The sequence below is a fragment of the Urocitellus parryii genome, chromosome 13 (assembly GCF_045843805.1).
Source record: "Urocitellus parryii isolate mUroPar1 chromosome 13, mUroPar1.hap1, whole genome shotgun sequence".
NCBI lineage: Eukaryota > Metazoa > Chordata > Mammalia > Rodentia > Sciuridae > Urocitellus > Urocitellus parryii.
In genome coordinates, this window is record NC_135543.1 from 35,795,041 (window position 1) to 35,817,866 (window position 22,826).

General features: G+C 34.5%; 1 protein-coding gene across 2 annotated transcripts in view; it reads right to left on the reverse strand.

Annotated features, from left to right (window-relative positions):
• The window catches only part of Elp2 (elongator acetyltransferase complex subunit 2), a 48,550-nt gene that overhangs the window by 11,562 nt on the left and 14,162 nt on the right, over positions 1–22,826 (reverse strand). For both annotated transcript variants that reach the window (XR_003301799.2, XM_026400006.2), the window contains exons 6-17: positions 21,240–21,304; positions 20,447–20,513; positions 19,777–19,914; positions 17,762–17,857; positions 16,118–16,218; positions 15,461–15,592; positions 10,808–10,957; positions 8,708–8,896; positions 6,229–6,298; positions 5,629–5,724; positions 5,421–5,478; positions 4,777–4,849 (exon numbers count right to left, since the gene is read on the reverse strand). Coding sequence is in view for 1 of the 2 variants with exons in the window: in XM_026400006.2 (XP_026255791.2) it covers positions 4,777–4,849; positions 5,421–5,478; positions 5,629–5,724; positions 6,229–6,298; positions 8,708–8,896; positions 10,808–10,957; positions 15,461–15,592; positions 16,118–16,218; positions 17,762–17,857; positions 19,777–19,914; positions 20,447–20,513; positions 21,240–21,304 (1,235 nt within the window). In the remaining variant the exon portion in view is untranslated. The remainder of the gene's footprint in view (positions 1–4,776; positions 4,850–5,420; positions 5,479–5,628; positions 5,725–6,228; positions 6,299–8,707; positions 8,897–10,807; positions 10,958–15,460; positions 15,593–16,117; positions 16,219–17,761; positions 17,858–19,776; positions 19,915–20,446; positions 20,514–21,239; positions 21,305–22,826) is intronic.

Consider the following 22,826-nt stretch of genomic DNA (forward strand, 5'->3'; position numbering starts at 1 on the left):
ACATTGTAAAACAAAGAAAAAATAAAGCAGACTTCTCATCAGAAACAACACAAGCCAAAAGAAAATGGTGCAACATCTTTACTGTATTGAAGAGAAAAAAACAACTGTAAACCAAGAATTCTTTACCCACCATTATTATCACTGAATACTAAAAGAGAAACAAGACTTTTCTGACAGCAGGAACACTAAAAAAATTAAAACAAAACAACCACAAAAAGCTGGGGGGAAGTGTGTGGAGAGGAATTTTAAAGACACAAATCACCAATAGCAGAAATAAGAAAGGTAACATTACTACAGATATTAAATGTATCATAAAGGAATAATATGAATAATCATGTCAGTAAATCTGACAACTCAGATGAAGGGACATATTTTCTGAAAGACATATACTACAAAAATGAACTCAAGAAAACTCGGAAAAACTAAATAGCCTTATATATATCTATTAAAGGAATTACATGTAGTTAAAAACCTTTTCATAAAAAACCAGAGTCAGCTGGATTTACCTGGGAATTCTTTGAAAAATTTTTTTTAAAATGTATAACAGAAATTCTACAAAAACAATTTAAGATAAGTATAGAGGAGATGCTTGCATGAGGCTAGCATTACTCTAAGACCAAAACTTGAAGAGGCCATTATGATGAACAAAAACTACAGAGCAATACCCCTCAAGAACTATTAAAAGTTATTGGGCTGGGGTTGTGGCTCAATGGTAGAGTGCTTGTCTTAGCATGTGTGAGGCACTGGGTTAGATTCTCAGCACTGCATAATAATAAATGAATTAAATAAAGATCCATCAACAACTAAAAATATATATTGAAAAACTTAAAAAAGAACTATTAAAAGTTTTTAACAACTGTAATAAATTGAATCCAACAACATATAAAAAGACAAAACATTAAGAGGAAGTGTGGTTTGACTCTAGGAATAAAAATTATTTTATCATTTTATAAATCATTCAATGTAAATGATAAACAAAAAAAGAGATAGATGAAGGAAAAAAAATTGACAAAATCTAGCATCCATTTCTAATAAACTTTCAGAAAACCAGAACTGCAGGGAATATCTGCAACCAGATAAAAGCCATGAAAAAACTACAGCAAACATCATTTTTAATGGACCAAGACTAAATGTTTTGTTCCTGATATGGAGACCAAGATTATGATCTCTGTGGTCACTGTTTCTATAAACTTTAAAACATTGATATAGAAAAGGAAGAAATAAAACTTTTTTCATTTATAAGCAACATAAGCATCTATGTGGAAAATCCTACCTTATCTAAAATAAAATTTCTAGAAATAGTAATAAATAATAGTAATAAATAAATGAGTTCAACAAAGTTGTAGGACATAAGCACAATATACAAAAAGCAACTATATTTCCACATATTATCAGTAATAATATAAAATATATAAAAAAGAATATATCTGACAAAATATGTGCAAGACCTAACACTGAAAACTACAAATATTCCTTTTAAGATATTAACATGGTGAAACAGGGGAAACTTGGTAAGAGAAATATGAAGGCCTAAATAAACAAGAGGCTTATTTCATTCACATGTTAAAATACTAAATATTGAGCTGGGCATGGTGGAGCAGGCCTGTAATTCCAAAGGCTCAGGAGGCTAAGGTAGGAGGAACACATGTTCAAAGTCAGCCTCAGAAACTTAATAAGGCCCTAAACAATTTAGCAAGACCCTATCTCAAAATAAAAAATTAAAACTGCTGGGGATGTGGCTCAATGATTAAGCATCCCTGATCCAATAAATAAATAAATAACTCGGTATTGTTAAAATTATCCCCAAATTCTTCCCAATAGATTCAATGCAATGCCCATCAAAATTCCTGCATTTTTTGTAGAAACTGTCAAACTGTTTTTGAAATGGAAAGTAAAGGCCCTAGAATAACCAAACTAGAGTACAAAAAGAGTTAGAAGATGTACTACAAAAAAACACAACAGTCACTGAGAGAATTGGCATCACAACAACACAGATCAATGGAACTGAACAAAGCCTAGAAACAGGCCCTCATATGTAAATGGACAGGGGAAAAAAGCAGTACAGGGGCAAAGGGACAGTCTCCTTAGCAAATGATGCTGGACCAACTGGATATTATATCAATAAAGAAAATCAACTTTAATCTGTACTCCATGCAAAATTGAAGAATTATTTTAAAATGTCTCATTAGATTTAAATGTAAATTTAAAAACAATAAAGTTCTGATAACAAAATGTAACAGAAAATCTTTATGAGCTTGGTTAGGCAAAGATTTCTTCAGTACATGACAAAGATTACCCAATAGAGAAAAAAAGATAAACTAGACTTCACAAAAACACAAGCTCTTCTGCTCTCTGAGTGACACCGTTAGGAAAATGAAAAGAAAAGCTACTAGGAAAACTTACCAATATAGTACATATCTGATAAAGTTATATCCAACATATATAAAAAAACTTTTAAAACTCAATAATACAAACAATCTAACAAAGAAATAGGCAGAAAATATGAAGAGATATTTTACCAAAGAAGATAATATGGATGGGAAATCAGCACATGAAAAAATGATTAATATCAACAGTCATTAAAGAAATGCAAATTGCAGCCACACTGAACTATTATACATATACTAGAAAGGTTGAAGGTAAAAGGATTGGCTGTACCAAGCACTGGAAAGCCAATACACTGCTGGTGGGACTGTAAAATGTAAAACCACTTGGGAAAATGGTTTGGCATGTCTTAAAAATCAAAAATCAATAAATGGGCAAAGGAATTAAATAGACACTTTATAGAAGAACTACAATCAATCAACAAATACATGAAAAAATGTTCAACATCTATAGCAGTTAGAGAAATGCAAATTAAAACTACATTAAGATTTCATCTCACTCCAGTCAGAATGGCCATTATCAAGAATACAAGTAACATGGGGCTGAGATTGTGACTTGGCGGTAGAGCACTTGCCTAGCACGTGTGAGGCCCTGGGTTTGATCCTCAGCACCACATAAAAATAAATAAATTAAATAAAGGTATTGTGTCCAACTACAACTAAAAAATAAATATTAAAAAAATACAAGCAACTATAAATATTGGCAAGGATGTGGGGGAAATGGTACACTCATACATTACTGGTGGGACTGCAAATTGGTACAACCACTATGGAAAGCAGAATGGAAATTCTCAGAAAACTTGGAAAGTTTTCAAAAGACTTAAAATCAGAGCACAAAACGACTTAAAATCAGTACACTAGGGCTGGGGTTGTGGCTCAGTGGTTGAGCACTTGCCTGGTGTGTGTGAGGCACTGAGTTTGATCCTCAGCACCACATAAAAAATTAAAAATAAACAAATAAAAGTACTGTGTCCATCTACAACTAGAAAAATATTTTTTTAAAAAATCAGCACACTACAGTGACATGGCCACATCAATGTTGATAGCAGCTCAATTCAAATAGCTAAGCTGTGAAACCAACCTAGGTGCCCTTGAACGGATGAACAAATAAAGAAAATGTGATATATTTACACAATGGAATATCACTCAACCATAAAAAATGACTCTATGACATTTGTTGGAAAATGAATGGATCTGGAGAGTACCATGCTAAGTGAAATAAGCCAATCCCCTAAAACCAAAGGCTGAATATTCTCTCTGATATTCAGATGCTAGCACATAATAAGGCAAGGAAATAGAAGTTCAATGAATTAGACAAAGGGGAATAAAGGGAATGGGAAAGGGAAAGACAGTAGAATGAGGCCAGGCACGGTGGTGCACACCTGTAATCCCAGTGGCTTGGGAAGCTGAGTTAGGAGGATCAACAGTTCAAAGCCAGCCTCAGCAATGGTGAGGCACTAAGCAACTCAGTGAGACCCTGTCTCTAAATAAAATACAAAATAGGGCTGGGGATGTGGCTCAGTGGTTGAGTGCCCCGAGTTCAATCCCTGGTACCAAAAAAAAGACAGTAGAATGAATCATACATAATTTTCCTATGTTCATTTATGAATACACGACATCATGTACAACCACAAGAATGGGAAGTTAGGGCTGGGGTTGTGGCTCTGTGGTAGAGCATTTGCTTCACACGTGTGAGGCACTGGGTTCAATTCTCAGCCCCACATATGAATACAATAAAGGTCTATCAACAATTTAAAAGAAAAAAGAATGGGAAGTTATACTCCATGTGTGTATAATATGTCAAATACATTCTACTGTTATGTATAACTAAAAAGAACAAAAAAATTAAAGTTAAAAAAAGTTATGCCACAAATGCATAATATATGTAGGTAATGGATTATTTTATCATTCATTACTACCATAAAATATATCACGTCTATTACATAATTACTATACTACTCTAGTAACTTCATAGCCATGTCCTTTTGTTACTATAAGGAGTTAAGCCATATGTGATGGGGCTGGGATATAGCTCAGCAGTAAAGCACCTGCCTAGCATGCATGAGGCCCTTGGTTCATTCCCTGGCAACACCCATCCCCTGCACATACACAAAATTATATGCAGATTTTCAATTGTGCACAGGAGTTAGCACCCTAGTCCCTGCATTCTTCAAGGGTAGACTCTAAAGAACAAAAATGTGTAGCTAAAATAGATTTAAAAGGTAACTGCAAGTTTTTAAAGGAAAAGAAGGGAAAGAGAAAGTAAGATTCAGGAAAAGCAGGCACCAGTGGCCTTTGACGTAGAGTTCTGCCTAAATTTCTACCATACTTGCAAAAGCCTAATGACATAAATAACCTATGACCAAGTCGAATCAAAAGTAAAACTTCTTACCTTGCAAGCTGAAGCAAGCAGAGTCTTTGAATTGTTACAAGCAACACAAAATATTTCATAACCATGTCCATATCTAAAATTTAAAGACAAAATGAATAACCTCTACATTAGTAAACATACCTAACCTCATGCTGCAACATTTTTAAAAATTAAAAGAATAACATCATTCTCCCAAGCAACACACATTTCTTTTAACAAACACTACATTTTTGTCTAGGTAAATACTTTGGGAAAAAACAGGAAGACTGAAGAAAAATGACAGCTCCCTAAAGTAATAGAACTCATTCAAATAATCAGATTAAGATACAAGTTTTCACCTTCTGCCCTCAGACAATACAATAAACAATCAAGGAAATGTTATGATGGGGAACTATCAAGAACAAAAAAGACCAGTTAGCATAACAAAACTTAAAAAGGAAAAAAAAGTTATGCTTCTCTACTTTAAAACTTAGGACCAATAAAGCTACTAAATATCATAAATATCAATGTAAGCTGTGATTCTCACTTGTTTGAAGAGCTACTGAAAGTTCTGTAGAGCAGGAAGGAGAATGTGGGCAGGTTAGGAGAAAATCAAATTGTAGGGGGGAAAAAATCCCCAAATTATGACAGAATCAAACCAGAGAGGTAACTATAATTTAACTTACAGTTTTTGAATTTCAGGCCACAAAGTGTTCTGCAGAAGATGATCCTCAGTGGGAGGTTCTACAATAAATTTGTAGTATTGCAATGATTTTTTTTTCCTATTTTTAGCCAAATAAACTAAATTCTATAGCACCTGTTCAAGTCAGCAGCAACAGGTACCATACATGTGTACTAGTGACTCTATTAAATCATCTTCTCATCATTTCTTACCAGTAAGTAGGGAGGGTTGAAAGGCCACCTGGTGATACTCAAAACCAGTGCTAGTTAACAGCTCCTCTTCATCAGAAGGCTGAGAAGTCATGTCTCCTAGGTTAAAGAAATACATCAGCACCATGAATGGAGTCACTGTCTTTATATCTCTTATACTGTCTCAATACTAATGCTGCCCATAAGAAAGCAGTGGCACCTCAAGGTGGTGTATCTCAAAGCTATGGCCACGTGATTCCAAAGCCAAAGGTACACTCCAGTTTTTTTCCAAATAAGCTCTTGAAAACATTAGTCGTTTCCATTAAGATTCCTTCCATTTTCTTTGACCTAGTTAACTTTTTGAACTACACAACAGATTCTCAAGTTTCCTATGTTCCTATCTGTGACTATAGTGCTCTGTGAAAGACTGAAAGCTATTCCTATTTTCAGTGGTCTTCACTCATACACTTACCACAAAAATCTGATGAGAGAAAACAGATGTGTTGACTGTGATTTAAAAAAAAAAAAAATCAGCTGCAGCAGTCATTAGGTACATTCCACACAAGTGTGTAACTAGGTTTTAGGTACCACTACAGGTTGAATAATTTGAGACCAGAGCCTTACCCTGGAACACAGCTTTATTTGATAATCCTAATGCAGGAACAGTAGCTCCTTCAGGAAGATCACTGTCTTGCTGGAATAAGAAATAGGATAATGTAAGTTTTAAACACTAAAAGCTACTGGTTTTCTTAGGCATTACAATAATACCATGATCATAAGGCTGAGAAATCATTTCAAGACCAGCTAGTGTGAACGCCTGCCCACTCTTCTACTTCTTGAACCAAGAATTGCAATTCAAGCAATAACTCTCCAACACACACCCTAACCCAATCCATAAAGCCAGCTTCTTCTCTTCCACATAAAACCCTTACAGCTTAGTGGGTTTCAGGGTCTGACAAGAAATGCAGCAGGGTAAAAATGGACGGACGGCCAGAGCTCCACCTCCAAAGAAAGCCTCAAAGGCACATCCTTGATGATACCCAATCCTAGAAAGAGACAGTCACAGTATTTTCTTTCTTTCTTTTAACACTTATTTTTTAGTTGTAGTTGGACACAACACCTCTGTTTTATTTATTTATTTTTATGTGGTGCTGAAGATCGAACCCAGGGCCTCGCACAGGCTAGGCAAGTGCTCTACCACTGAGCCACAACCCCAGCCCCCACAGTATTTTCAAAAACATATTTAAGTAATTGAAAACTACTTTAAAACTTGATAAGAATGCCATTTGACGAGGCAGTACTCTGCCTAGATTCCACGATTTAAAAGCAATCAAGTTATTACATGTGAAAAAATATACTAATCATTAAAACTGGCCCATGACCATGTTAAAGAGTTTCTTACAATTTAAACTTTAATACAGGAGCTGGAACTAGACAAACTTGAGTGATATGAATTTAAACCACTGTCAAAAACAACTACATGGAACACGAGGAACTGCATGCTTAACTCAAAACTCAAGAGAAATAGCATAGCATGGGAAGAACAATAACAAGCTTTCCCATATGCCTATCCCAACACTTAGTATGGGAGTAAAACCTAAAAGAGATCAAGAGACATTACAATTTACACAATTCCTGTATTTTATTTATTTATTTTGTTATCTGGGACTGAACCCTGGGGTGGTGCTTAATCACTGAATCACATCCTCAGCCCTTTTTTTATTTTGAGACAGGGTTTCTCCAAGTTGTTTAGGGTCTTGCTAACTTGCTGAGTCTGGCTTGAACTTGCAATCCTTCTTCCTCAGCCTCCTGGGCTGCTGAGATCTGCCACCATGCCTGTCAGGGATTCCTGTATTTTAGGAATTGAATGTATACCTAGGACTAAGGCTTTCATGGAATTCCATGAAACTCCGTTTCAATCCCTGAAACTAAAGAGATCCTAAAACTAACTATCCCTCTATCCCCAAATGTTAGCACTATATAGGAATCACAATCAAGACCTCCCTTTGGATCTCATTCATGACGCCCATTATTATTAGAAATGGGCAGAACAAAATCATAAAACCTCTTTACATAAATAAGAAATGCTGTGGCACAATGCACTGAGTATTCCAGGGCATTTCATTTCAAATGATTCTCACTTTCTTCTCCAGTCTTACCTGGATCAGTGCTGGTTTCTGTGCCTTCAATCTCTGGGCTCCCAGAAAATTCTCCCTGTTCCAAAATACTTGTTCACTACATTCTTTGTGAAGGGGCTTCCAATGGCACTCCACAGTCTGAAGTGTGCCTGCCTCCCAAAATCCTCCCTGATCTGACTTCTCCCACTTTTGCATTTCCCTCTTCATTCCAACAAACACCCCAAAAACTCTGGCTACCTCTCTCCTCTTTCTCTCCTTCCTTCTGCCTATAAAACTGTACTTAACCTTTTGAGCTCAGAACCAAACCTGGGACCCAGTTCTAGGAAAAGGACTGTAAGATCCACATTTCTGTGTAATGTAACTATCTTCCTACTTAATTTCTCTTCCTTCAAAATTACTTTGTGATTTTTATAACCCATGTATTTTTATAAGTAGATCAAATCTCTAGTAAGAGGGGTGTAAATGAACAAAACAAAAACTTATTCTTACAAAACCCAAATGAAGTCTCATTAAACATGCTGTCATTACTCCAATGCAGTGACCTGTTCCTTCTATGAAACTTTTATACCATGAGCTTTAGCAGTTAATGGTCTCATCTAATAATTACAGGTATGTTATGTTAGTTAGACTGCCCCCTTACTGCAACCTTACAAGCAAGATGATAATTTCTCATCTTGTATAGTTTATCATAGGTAGCTAGCACATGACAATACATAATATCCATGTCTCAAATGAACATCATATTGCCACTTTACAGGGTTTTGAGCTCATTTGCTACACAATTTTCTGGTTTTAATATTTAAACCATCATATACCACAGTGCACACAAACATATGTCAAACCAATAATAAGTGATATGGCTTCTTTTCTTTTCTATATACTCCATTTACAGCCCAAAGCAAAAAATATTTAGAATTTAAAATTAAGTGACTAGGTTTAAACGAAACCTTTAGAAGAATACTCACGTCACAAAGCACATGACTCAGTGAATGTCCTGAAATGGCACAAAAATTTTCCACAAAATTCCGAGGTGCAGAAAAAACTCGAAGAACCTTTTCATCTGCTCCAGATACAAACTGAAACCGATTAATCATTGCCAAACATTTCAGGTCATATCCATGTATCTGAGGCCTTGCAATTTCATGCCAAGTCACCTGGGTATTAAAACAGAATAAATGAAAATGGCCATATGTTTCAAAAATCTTATTCTTTTCAACAAGCAAAATATCAGATGCAAAACTGTAGAAATGTGACCATGGGGCAGACTCAAGCAAAAATAAACAACTAAGCAGTCCTAGTAGCACATCAACAAGAGCCACAGTAAAGCATTCCCAATCATTTGACTTGTATTTTCAACTGACTACAGATGATGTTCCAAATGATCGATTGTGTTACTGTGGCAGCAAGACCACTGGCAAACCTTACTAGCTCTCATGACCTGACTCCTATTCAGTACCATGAATTTTTGTCAGAAATAAAGGGTGAAAATCAAAGAAGACCTTAGAAGATGGAAAGATCTACCTTGCTCTTGGATAGGCAGAATTTATATTCGTCAAAATGACCATACTACCAAAAGCATTATACAGATTTAATGCAATTCCAATCAAAATCCCAGTGGTATTCCTCATAGAAATAGAAAAAGCAGTCATGAAATTCATTTAGAAAAGTAAAGAGACCCAGATAGCTAAAGCAATCCTTAGCAACAAGACTGAAACAGGTGGCATCACTATACCAGACCTTAAACTATACTACAGAGCAATAGTAACAGAAACAGTATGATATTGGCACCAAAATAGACTGGTAGACCAATGGTATAGAATATAGGACACAGAAATTAACCCACATAATCACAGTTATCTTATATTAGACAAATTGCCAAAAACATGCATTGGAGAAAAGACAGCTTCTTTAACAAATGGTGCTAAGAAAACTGGAACTGCATTAAACAAAATGAAATTAAACCACTACCTCTCAATATGCACAAAACTCAACTCAAAGTGGATCAAGGACCTAGGAATTAAACCAGAGACTTTGTGTCTAATAGAAGAAAAAGTAGGAACAAATCTCCACCGTGTCGGATTAGGTCCCAACTTCCTTAATATGACTCCTATAGCACAAAAATTAAAATCAATAATTAACAAATGAAATGCAAAAGAAACCAAAAGAAACAATCAGTGAGGTGAATAGAGAGCCTACAGCATGAAAGCAAATTTTTACCACTTGCACATCAGATAGAGCACTAATCTCTAGGGTATATAAAGAACTCAAAAAGCTAAAAACCAAAAAAAAAACCAAATAACCCAATCAATAATGGGCAAAGGAACTGAACAGACACTTCTCAGAAGGTAATATATAAAACATTAGAATAAATAAAAAAATTTTTAAAAAAGAAATAAAGGGTGAAGATTCTAACTTTCACACATAGAAGTTCAGGGTTTATTAGTGGTAAAATTTTCCTGTGACTGTTTGAACTTATGGTCAAGACGAAGAATTTTCTTGAACAAGAGCTACCCTCAGGCTAGGGATATAGCTCAGTAGTACAGCATTTACTTAGCATGTGTGAGACCCTATATTCAATCGCCCCAGAATTGCCAAAGTAAAAGAAAAAAAGGCTACTACCCCCAACCTCAACCACTACTATCTAACACCAGATGACTTCAGAAATTATTTTTTACTATAGATTTAACAATGCTTCCTAATGAGTTAAACTTAAAAGACATAGAACTTTTATGTGAAATTGAAGCAAAATACATTTTAACAACCAACACTTGAATTATTATTTGAATTACAAACAGGAGACGAATATAAGTTTTTAAGAATATGCCAAACAAATTTCCAGAGTGGCGGGATCATTTTGCTTTCCCATTAGCAAAGTATGAAAGTTATAGTCACTCTACATTTCTACAAGCAGCTGTTAATGTCACTCTTTTTTAGTTCAGCTTAAGAATATATAATGATATCTCATCATGGTTTTAATTTGCACTTTTCTAATAGCTAACAATGTTGTTTTTCACTTACTTGTGGAAGTTTTTTAATGTGGTTAGTCAAGTAGTAAGATATTTTACCTGTGATTGGTCTTTTCTCTTCCATGGAGCAAAAAGTCGAGTTGTCTGATCAGTACCAACAGTGATGATAAATTCTCCTTCTGGATCCCACATTAGGTCTTGGACACCATCAAAGTGTCCCGAAATGACAATTTCTGGACTCCACTCTTTCTGTAATAAAAGTACTCATGACACATATCAAAATAATCAAAGGCCACCACCACTCAAAGTAAAGCACTCATGTCTGGCAACAGGAAAGATGGAAACCCCCTAACAAATTGAAAAGCTAAATATATAAGACAGGATCATAAAATAATAGCATCAGGAGCTGGGACTATAGCTCTGTTGGTAGAGTGTTTGCTTGGTATGCACAAGGCCCTGGGTTCAATCCCCAGCACCAAAAAAAAAAAAAAAAAAAATCCACACAAAATAATAGCATCTCTTTTCTAATCAACCATATTAATTAAACATTCAAATACGTGTTGTACCTTCTGAAGCAATTATCTTGGGAAATTTCTCTCCATTCATCTTTCACTGAATGTCCTAGCAACACAATTGACTTCATCTTTCTGTGCCTGAAGATATTACAAAAATGGCAGCTATCTCATAGAAATATCAACAGCATTGATTAAGGGGCCGGGGTTATGGCTCAGTGGTAGAGCGAGTGCCTGGCATGCATGAGGCACTGGGTTCAATCCCCGGCACCACAAACAAAATAAATAAATATAATAAAGGTATTGTGTCCATCTATAACTAAAAAAATTTTAAAAAAAGGATTGATTAAATGAGCAAAATGTGTAGAACAATGTAAAGCATGCAAAACAATGCTGCGTGTACAGATACTCTGCTTTTGTCAAACTTAACAATGAAAGAAAAAATATTATATAAAATAAGATTCTGAGTGTGGCTTGCTTTATAAAGTAAAAGGAGTTATAGATTTAAAGTAAAAGGAGTTATAGATTTAAAGGACAGAAATAGACAGAATCAAACCTATTTGATTCACCTACTGAGCAACAACCATGTAATAAATACCAATAGGAAAATACAGAAAATGTCATATGCATGGTCCAGAGTCTCTTTTTACATAACCTTGAACAGTAATAATATCCAGAATATATAAAGAATTCAAAAAACGAAACACCAAGAAACCCAAATAACCCAACTAATAAACAGGCAAAAGAACATTTCTCAAAATAAGAAATACAAAACAACCAACAAATGTATGAAAAATGTTCAACATCTCTGGCAATCAGAGAAATGCAAATCAAAACTACATTAAGATTTCATTCCATTAAATGGCAATCATCAAGAATACAAAAAATAAAAAATGTAAGCAAAGATGTGGAAAAGATAAATTCATACATTGTTTGTGGGACTGCAAATTAGTATAACCACTTTGGAGAAGAGACTAAGAAAAGAACCACCATATGACCCAGCTACCTGACTCCTTGGTATTTACCCAAAAGAACTAAAACCAGCATATTACATCAGGACATGGTAATGCACACCTGTGATCCCAGCGACTCAGAAGGCTGAGGCAAAAGGATCGTGAGTTCAAAGTCAGCCTAAGCAACTTAGTAAGGCCCTAAGCAACTCAACAACATCCTGTCTGTCTTAAATAAAACATAAAAAAGGATGGGGATGTGGCTCAATGATTTACCCCTGGGTTCAATCCCTGGTACAAAAAAAAAAAAAGCATATTACAGTGACATAGCCATATCAATGTTTATAGCAGGACAATTCAACAACAGCTAAGTTATGAAACCAGCCCAGATGCCCATCAACAATGAATAGATAAAGGAAATGTGGTATGTGTACACTATGGAATTTTACTCAGTCATAAAAAAATAATGAAATTATGGCATCTGCTGGTAAATAAACATAACTGGAGAACATTATGCTAAGTTAAATAGGCCAGACTCAGAAAATCAAGGTTCAAATGTTTTCTCTCATATGTAGAAGCTAGAGCAAAGTATAGGGAGATAAGGGGGATCCCATGAACATAGAGGGCAGATCAGTGGCGTCGAGGGAGGAGACTGAAGGGGAGGGAGGAGAGACAGGAAGAGGGAGGAGGGATAGGAAAAGGGAGGAGTTGTGGAACGAAAGTGACAAAATCACACTAATATGAATATACCACACTGAGTTCCACTTGTAGGTATATCTATAAAGCATCAATTAAAATAATAATAAATAAATAGAAGAGACCAGCAATAGATGCAAGGGGAATAGTGGTAGGGAAAGAAAGAAGGGAAAGAGAAAGCACTATGGACTAAAATAGAGCAAATCATATTCCATACATGTATCATTATGTTAAAATGAACTCCACTATTACGTATAACTATAAGGTACTATAAAAATTTAAAACTTTTAGGGCTGGTGTTGCAGCTCAGTAGTAGAGCACTTGCCTAGCATGTGTAGGCACTAGGTCTGATCCTCAGGACCACATAAAAATAAATAAATAAATAAAGATATTGTGTCCATCTATAACTAAAAAATGTTTAGTTAAAAATTTCTGTTAGAGGAAAATGAAATTTGTATCAATAACTGGGAGGTCATTCAAAGCCAAATCTGATGAATATAATCAGTAATCTGGTATTAAAAAAAGTGAAAGAAAAAAATATTAATTTCTTCTATGACATAGAATCAGGTTCTAATGTTAACACTAATGTGAGTTTAAAAGTTCTGAGTGATGGGGCTGGGGCTGTAGCTCAGTGGTAGAGCACTTGCCTCTCAGGTGTGAGACCCTGGGTTCGATCCTCAGAACCTCATAAAAATAAATAAGAAAATAAATAAAGATATTGTGCCTATCTACAACTAAATAAAATAAAATAAAAAAGTTCTGAGCAATGGACAGCTCTTTTAGATTAATAGCATAGTTTTCCACAGTAACAATCCTAAAGGGCAGTATTTATTTGCTTTTAAAAAATCACCCACCAAGCTGGGTGTGATGACACATGCCTGTAATCCCAGGGACTAAGAAAGGATCACAAGTTTGAGGCCAGCCTCAGCAACTTGTGAAGCCCTAAGCAAGAGAGGTATATGCCTGGAATCTCAGCTACTCAGGAGGCTGTGGAAGGAGGGCTGCCAAGTTTGAGGCCAGTCTCAGCAATTCTGTGAGGCCCTAAGCAACCTAGCAACACTCTGTCTCAAAAAATAAAAAGTAGAGCTGGGGTTGTGGCTCAGTGGTAGAGCACTTGCCTTGTATATGAGGCACTGGGTTCAATTCTCAGCACCATATATAAATAAATGAATAAAATAAAGGTCCATTAACAACTAAAAAAAAGATTAAAAAAAGGGGGGTGGGGGGTGGGGATGTGGCCCAGTAGTTAGGCACCCCTGGGTTCAATCTCCAGTGCCAAAGATAAAAATAAAAAGGGCTAAGGATATAGCTCAGTACTAGAGTACTCCTCGATTCAATCCCTAGTACTAAAAACAACAATAAAAAACACCCTTGATTGTAACAAATGTACAACTCTGGTTTGGGGTATTGGTATTGGGGCAAGCTGTGCTGGGGTGAAGATATAGAGAACTCTGAATTTTCTGTTCAATTTTGCTACTAACCTAAAACTGCTCTAAAAAACAAAGCCTATTTCCAGGGTGGGGTTGTGGCTTAGTGGTAGAGTATTTGCCTAGCATGTGTGAGGTATTGGGCTCAATTCTCAGCATTGCATATAAAGAAATGAACATTATAAAGGTCCATCAACATCTAAAAAAAAAAATTTTTTTTAAAGAGAGAGAGAGAATTTTTTAATATTTATTTATTTTTTTAGTTTTCGGGGGACACAACATCTTTATTTGTATGTGGTGCTGAGGATCGAATCCAGGCCGCATACATGCCAGGCGAGCATGCTACCGCCCTAAAAAAAAATATTAAAAAAAAAAAAAGAAGCCCATTGGAAAAACAAATCACCCTTAACACTTGATGAGTCAAATTGTAAAGCACAGGTACAGTGAGAATCTATCTTCTGGCTTGTGTCTCTCCTTACTCATCTAATGCTTTTAATTCTGTGACAGCCCTCAAAGACCAGCTGAGTTAAGGAAATAAAATTTATCTTAAAAAACATTTTCTACCTTAATAGTGTCGTAATTGTTCATCAATCTTAAAGGTCAACTCCAAATGGAGAATATAAGAAAAAGAGTAGATTCTCCCTATAAACTGAGAAATCAAAACCTCATAGGTGACACAACTATTTCAAGTCCACAAACTAAAAGTTATACAAATGTATGAATTTCTACTTTATAAAAGAAACCATTAGATACATATTCAGAATACACTGTAACATTTATCTTAATGTTCTTATTTGTTTATTTAATTTAAAATATACTTATATAGTATCCATATATAGCAGCCCTATTTTTCATTTATAAAACAAGAAAAATTTGATGGGGGCAATGCTGGGGATTGAACACAGGGCCTTGCACATGCTAGGCAAATGTTCTACCAATGAGCCACAACCCCAGAATTCATTCAATTCTTCAATGCTGCTGTACTATTCTTAGAAAAGCATGAGTTTCTTACCTACTATAAACACAGTATAATGTCTACAGAAATAAGTGATGTCAACTTAAAGGCCTCTTCTATGCTTCTGTACAGTGTTATAAGTAAAACACTATTTAGCTAGGTTGAATATTCACTCGATGTGATTAGAATTGCTTGAAAAGTGCTTTTCTTACTGGGTTAACTGTATTCTGCTTCCAAAGGTGCAGTGCTCCGTGGAAAGCATGAGCAATAATCATGGAACCATCTTCATTGAACTGGCAATCATAAAATCCCAGAGTATTTCCACCTACTTCACCTACTCGAACCTACACAATAACAGAAAACAATTTTCACTTAATAGTCCCATTTCTTTTTAAGATTAAAAAGTTTTCTTAGAAGTAAAGATAGTAAATAACACTAATTAAAGTTTCAAGTCACATAGAAAATATAACAATTCTAATTTAGACATAGCTAATACCATTGCCTCACTGACAGAACTATAAGGAGAAATGTAAAATCCGCTATTGGATTATGAGATATTTTTACATGCTCTCTGTGTAATTGATAGCTCCATCAGAAAATCAGACAAATCAATAAGGAAATAGAATTGAGCACAGCAATTAACAAGTTATATCTACATAATAAATATGAACTACTATTCCCTGCAGAATATATATTCTCAAGTATAATAGGACCATTTTTTACAATGGAAACGGATTACAGATTTCAAGTTCTAACTCATTTAATGTATACAAAAACTGCATATTTATATATCTAACAATACAGATTTAGGATTTAAATATTTAGTTTACAAATTCCAAATTTCTGTTCCTTAAGTATCCACATTTTACCTGTTCTAGCCAAACTCCTGACTCTTCATCTGGAGCCCAGAGAATCATGGTTTTGTCCATTGAGGCAGACAATAATCTCACTGGCTGCTGTAGAACACCATCTAAAGAATAAAAACCAGTACCTTTAGGTGATTAACAAGCACTGTGCTTGTAGATGATCAGAAACAACACAATAAGCATACTACAAGAACATTCACTGAAGCATTGTTTATAATAGCAAAGATGTGCAAATAGCATAAAGGCCAACCATTAGAAGAACAGATAAACAAGCTATGGTATATTCAAGCAATGGAATATTATAGTGCAATTTAAAAAAATAACTAATCACATGAATCAACATGGATATACTTCCAAACATTTTAAATTAAAAACATATCTTGTAAAAGAATAAAAATATATAGGTATCAAGTTTTGATATATTATAAATAAAAACAATATTATTTATTGGTATACAAATGTGCAATAAAAGAATAAACATATGCATAGGAATGATAGGCACTAAATTCAGTACTGTAGTTGCCTCTACAGAAGGATGGAAGGGGAGGTTTAAAAGAACATACAGGAATTATTGGTATGTATAAATCTAACATTGTTTTTCACTATGGAAAATTTGGCCACAATCTCTCTAATCCTGAATTCTCTTAGAAAGTAAGATAAAGAGCTTAGCTGCAGCTTGGTGATGTGGAACTTTAACATGTGTGACTCACTTTGATTTTTAGTCTGGTCAATTGTGGTCTGGTATAAGAGCTGAGTCCAAAATAATGGCTTACTCTTGTTTTAACAGTAAAAATGCAATTTCAAATTATTAATAAAAGAGAAGACTGGACTTTGTTTTTAAATTAACCTTGCTTGAGTTCCTAAAAGTACAGCTAGTTGGTTCTATAGTGCAGAAAAGGTGAAGCAGTAACCCTTGGCAGAGTCCTATGTTAACTGACAATAGAGGGGCTTATTAGACTAGTAAAAATTGAGGTATTATGAGCTGGAAATAAAAGAAGCCACTAACAAAGGCCAAATGGGATGCATCAGAGTTGGCCCAAAGAGAGAGAACAATAAAAAATTTTAAAACAGTGAGAAATATAGCATGTAATAAGAGCTGAATGGTGATTCCTTGAGTATTAATTACCATTATTCTTATCTTGGGGAAGGGGATGGATAAACCATAAGGCCAGGCCTTGCTCAGCTCTATACCCAGCACCAGCTTGGGCATGATAAAACCACCACTCCATAAATGGAACTTATGAGCAAAAGAAAGAAGGGAAAAAGTTCTTACTTTTTCATAAGTATTATATCTCAGTATTATCAACTTTATTACCAAGGCGAAAGGTTCCTGTGAAATTAGCTTGAAAGTCAATTTTCCTTAAAATCTCTTAATGACTAGGTAGAAACTTTTAAGAAATAAAGTTAATGGAGGTGTGGTAGTTTCAGCATCACAACAAAGATCATACTTCACCCAATTAAGAGAGCAATTGTCAATGGAACTCAGTATTCACCACACCAGGAATGTAGTCTTACACTCCACCAACTTGAAAATGTATTATATCTTAAGATTTCTAATAACACTCATAAAAATCCTCCACTTCAGCTGACGAGCTTAAAATACTGCAAGAGTTAACTGAAATGGGATCTGCATGTTTTTCTTCTTACCTTTGTAAAATGAAGGTTGCCAATGAACTGCATTTACCCAGTTTTCATGACCAGCCAACACAGTCTCCAGAGTATTTGCAAATGTTATTTTACTACCTACAACAAAAGCAATGAAGGTATTTTTTCCCTCAAATATCTGCTAAAAAGAATATATGCATGACCAATTCAGTTGTGCAACTACATTTAAAAATTAGAATAAAACATAATAGACGAGATTCAACAAAAAGAACCAATATTCTAAATTTTATTAACCTTACCAACTCTCCAAAATAATAAGAGATAAAGTTTTAAAAATGAATTTTTCTCTATCTGGTCAAATATTAAGGAATGTTTTACTAAAAAAAAAAAACTTTTTGAAACAGCTGTTATACAGTGATTATAAAGCAAAAACATATACACTATAATTGTATTGAAACATTACATGCACAATTTTTATGATTTTTTTGTGTCCATTTAAAAATTAGGGCTGGGAGCAGGGCACAGTAGTACATGCTTGTTATCCCAGCTCCTTGGGAAGCTGAAGTAGGAGGACTGCAAGTTCGAGGCCAGCCTTAGCAACACATTGTCTCAAAATAAAAAATATTCAAAAAAGGGATTGGTATGTAGTTCAGTGATAGAGTATGCTGGGTTCAATACCCAGTACTGCTAAAACAAAACAAAACAAAATGAAAAAACAGGGTTAGGGGTATAGCTCAATGTTAAAAGCACTTTCCTAGCATGTGCAAGGACTTGGGTTCCATCCCCAACACAGCAAAAAAATAAATAAATTTAAATTTAAATATCTACATATACAAATATATTTTTAAAATATTTATTTTTTAGAAGTAGTTGAACAATACCTTTATTTTATTTATTTTTATGTGGTGCTGAGGATCGAACTCATGGCCTTGGACATGCTAGACAAGCACTCTACTGCTAAGCCACAACCCCAGTCCCTACATATATATATTTTAAAAGCAAACAAAGAAAGGCCAGCCTCCTTGTTTCCACACTCCTTATCAAGATACCACCTAAAATACCATTTTTAAAAAATAAAATAAATGCAGAAACAAGGAACATTAATTTAAACAAAATAATTTAAGATAATTTAAAACAAAATAATTAATGTACAATTTTACATTTGGGTATAGCTACTCATAATATTCTGGTCATATCATTTATTTGTTATTCTCACAAAACTCTGTACCCAAATTTCAACTCTAATAGGCTTTATAACCGTATACCTAGGTGAACAATGCTTACTGAGAACTAATTTTATAATCTAGATACACATGTAAAAAAAAAAATCTCTTTCAAATTCAACAATTCAACAGTATCTACCATGCAAGGGTAAAATTCTAATGCTAGACAGTAAGAAAATCAAAATAAAATCAATTTTAAAAATTAAACAAATACACAAACCGCAAAAATAAATAGATAAATAAAATCTACATTCTTGGCTATATTAAAAAAAAAGTAATCCAATGTAGAGATTTAGCTAGTCTCTTAAAAATACACTCCAACAGGCTGGGGGCAGTGGCACACACCTGTAATCCCTGCGGCTTGGGAGGCTGAGGTAAGAGGATCACAAGTTCAAGACCAGCCTCAGCAACCTCAATGATGCTGTAAAGCAACCAAGTGAGACTGTCCCAAATAAAAAATAAAAAGAGATAGGGATGTGGCTCAGTAGTTAAATGCCCTTGGGTTTAATCCTTGATGCAAAAAGAATATACTCCAACAAAAGTATGAGTAATTCACACTATTACCTTATTTCTTTCTACGCTAAAATTGCAAATTTAGAAACCTTTTACAAATTAATTTATTGGGAAACATTAAACATTATAGTTAGAAGAAAAATAATTTTTAAATATGAAAAATAACTCAATTTCACATACGAATAAAAACCAAAACCATATCAGTTTCAGATAGGAATCCAACACTTCTAAAAAAATGAACCTTCACATAGATGTGTGTTGAAATAGATAAAATGACTCAGCCAGTAGACTCAAGTACAGCAAATATTTTCAGTTACTCACTTCCATTTTCAATAGTAAAAGTATTTTCCTTCAGTCTTATATTATCATCCTGAGTTTCTGAAGATGTCGATTTTACATACAGCCTCCATATTCTTATCAGGCAATCTTGTGAACAGCTTGCTAGGAAAAGATCTTTACCTAATTAAAAAACAGATGGTATAATTTTTAAATGTAGATATAAAACCCTTCATTCATTTGATCTACATTCATTTTAATAAATACTGACAAACACAGATGCAATAATAAATGTTATTCATAGATGGTTCTACCAAGAACTTTTCAAGAATGCCTGCATGTAGACAATATAGTTGGCATCATCTTGAAACATCAACCTGGTTCATCTTCTACCACCAATTAACAGTTAACAGAGAGATACGTATTCTCTTTACTAATTGGGACAAGAGAAATATGTAAGACATAAAGAAAACTTTAAAATTAAAACACAGGAGGGGCTGGGGTTGTGGCTCAGAGGTAGAGCGCTTGCCTACCATGTGTGAGGCACTGGGTTCAATCCTCAGCACCACATAAAAATAAAGATATTGCATCCACCTGTAACTAAAAAAATAAACTATAACTAAAACAAAACAAACTAAAACACAGGAGACTGCTTTTTTGGAAGTTACACATACTTGTTCCCGTCAGCTGTACATTAGCAAAATTTCATACTGACCAAAGGCTGCCCACTCCACGCCTCTTATCCAATCCTCGTGTCCACTGAGAGAAAGCACTTTCTGAAACTAGTAAGATAATGAAAATCACTGGGCTTGATAATTTAACATTTTCACATATATTGACTTCATTTTATCTCAGTCGGTCCTACTGCTTTTACTAAGAATGCTACCTGATTAAACACAGGATAAAGTACTCATTTGGGAACAAAAAAAATCTCATCATGTAATACTTAAGTCATTAACTGAGCAACTCTGAGTTGATAACACAATATCTATAGATATCAAGTAATTTAAATGTTTACAAGATAAAATGACATGCTATGGATACAGTATATAAAAACACTGGATCCTACAGAACAGAAACTGGGCCTAGAGTTAACCAACCTAATTCCTGGAATTTCTTTCCCTTAGTTTAGACACTCAAAGTGTAGGTAAAACTCAGAAGGATAAATAAACACTGGCTTTACTACAGGTATGTTATACCTCATTTGAAATTAAAAAAAAAAAAAAAAAAAGCACTACCATGGCATCTTCCTTCTCTCCAGAACCAAATTACCTGATTACCTGTTTCCCCCAACAACTCGGCCTGGTGGCTAAGGCTAAAGTTACTTGATGTTCAAATAAAAAAAAGAAAGACTATCTAATAGAAGAATTGTCAAGGAAAGATTCCCCTATTGGACGATTTTGGTTTGAATTTTAACATTCCTGAATTATAATTTGTAAGTAGTCCGTATTAAGATATGTGACTAAGTGGATAGTAATTCTCGTCTCTTAATAAATATCATTATTTACCTGATCATTTTGTTGAACAAATAAATGAATTTTGCAGTCATCATCACCACATGCTAATATTGGTACTAGAAGAAAAAAAAAGGCATGACTGTAAATACCCCATCACAAGTAGGATCACCTACATGGATTCTAAACTCTCTGTAAAGTATCCTGACTTCCATTTCCCACACCACTGAACAAACTGAAAATGTTCAATGAATATGTCCAGGAATAAAATGTGATACTCCAAAACATATTAGTCAATGGTTACTTAACAAATAATAACAATAAACTCGGACAAGTAGTATCTATGTTACTTATGATAGAAGGAGCAATGTAAAAGAAGCCCAAGAGCAAGTAGGGAGCCAGGAGTGCTGGTGTATGCCTATATTCCCAGTGGCTCAGAAGGCTGAGGCAGGAGGATCACAAGTTCCAGGTCAGACTCAGCAATCTAGCAAGGCTCTAAGCAAGTTAGTGAGACACTCTCTCAAAATAAAAAGGGCAGGAATGATGTGGTGGACATTATTATCCAAAGTACAGGTATGAAGGCACGAATTAGATGTCAACATACTTTATATACAAACAGAGATATGAAAAATTGTGGTATATATGTGTAATAAGAATTGTACTGCAAAAAAAAAAAACCCAGAGTACATGTATGAAGAAATGAATTGGCATGAACACACTGTATATACAAAGATATGAAAAACTGTGATATATATATATATATAATAAGAATTGTAATGCATTCCACTGTCATGTATTTAAAAAATAAAATCAATTTAAAAAATTAAATAAATACATAAACACCAAAAATAAATAGATAAATAAAATCTACATTCTTGGCTGTATTAAAAAAAAAAAGGGGAGGGGGTGGCGGCAGGAATGTGATGCAGTGGTAAAGCACCCCTGGGTTAAATCCCCAATACCAAAAAAAAGAGCAAATAGGGTACATTTTTGCCATCTAAGCCAAAAGACCAATATGAGAAGCTGTTAGTCCAACTGAATAATAAATAGCTACTCTGAGCACAGCATCACTATTAGTGCAAAGATGTACAGATATATTTGTAACTTCAAGAACTTTACATTTTATTAAAGACTGAATTCAATATTAAAACAAAGTAAAAGATCAAGTAGTAAGTAATTAAATACGTAGCTAAAAAGCTTTGAAAAGAGTGACTAAAATGAGCTATCTTTAATAAGATAAAAAACAAATTCACACTATCTAAGGACAGCCCTAATGACTCAGGAGCAAGATAAAACCTGGATTCTTTTCTAAGGAAATACTGTGCTACCAAATGTGTTTTTAAAGGTCGTCTCACTTTAAATCAAAACAAAAACTCCAGTCACTTGGCCTCAATAAATGAAGAGAAATGAAATTCTATGTTAAAAACCAGATGCTTCCAGATCCTTCTCTCAAGGAACCCTTGCACAACAGGGAACATAACATGAAACTATAGAGTCACAGCTTCTGCTGCAGAATGCAAGAAAGACTGGCACTTCTAGGCCCTATCTTTCTTCATCATTCCTGTCCTAGTAACAGAGGTGGCAAAGTGAATGACTGCCTCACGTTGGCTATCACTTTTGTGGAGGAAAATGAAAAGATAG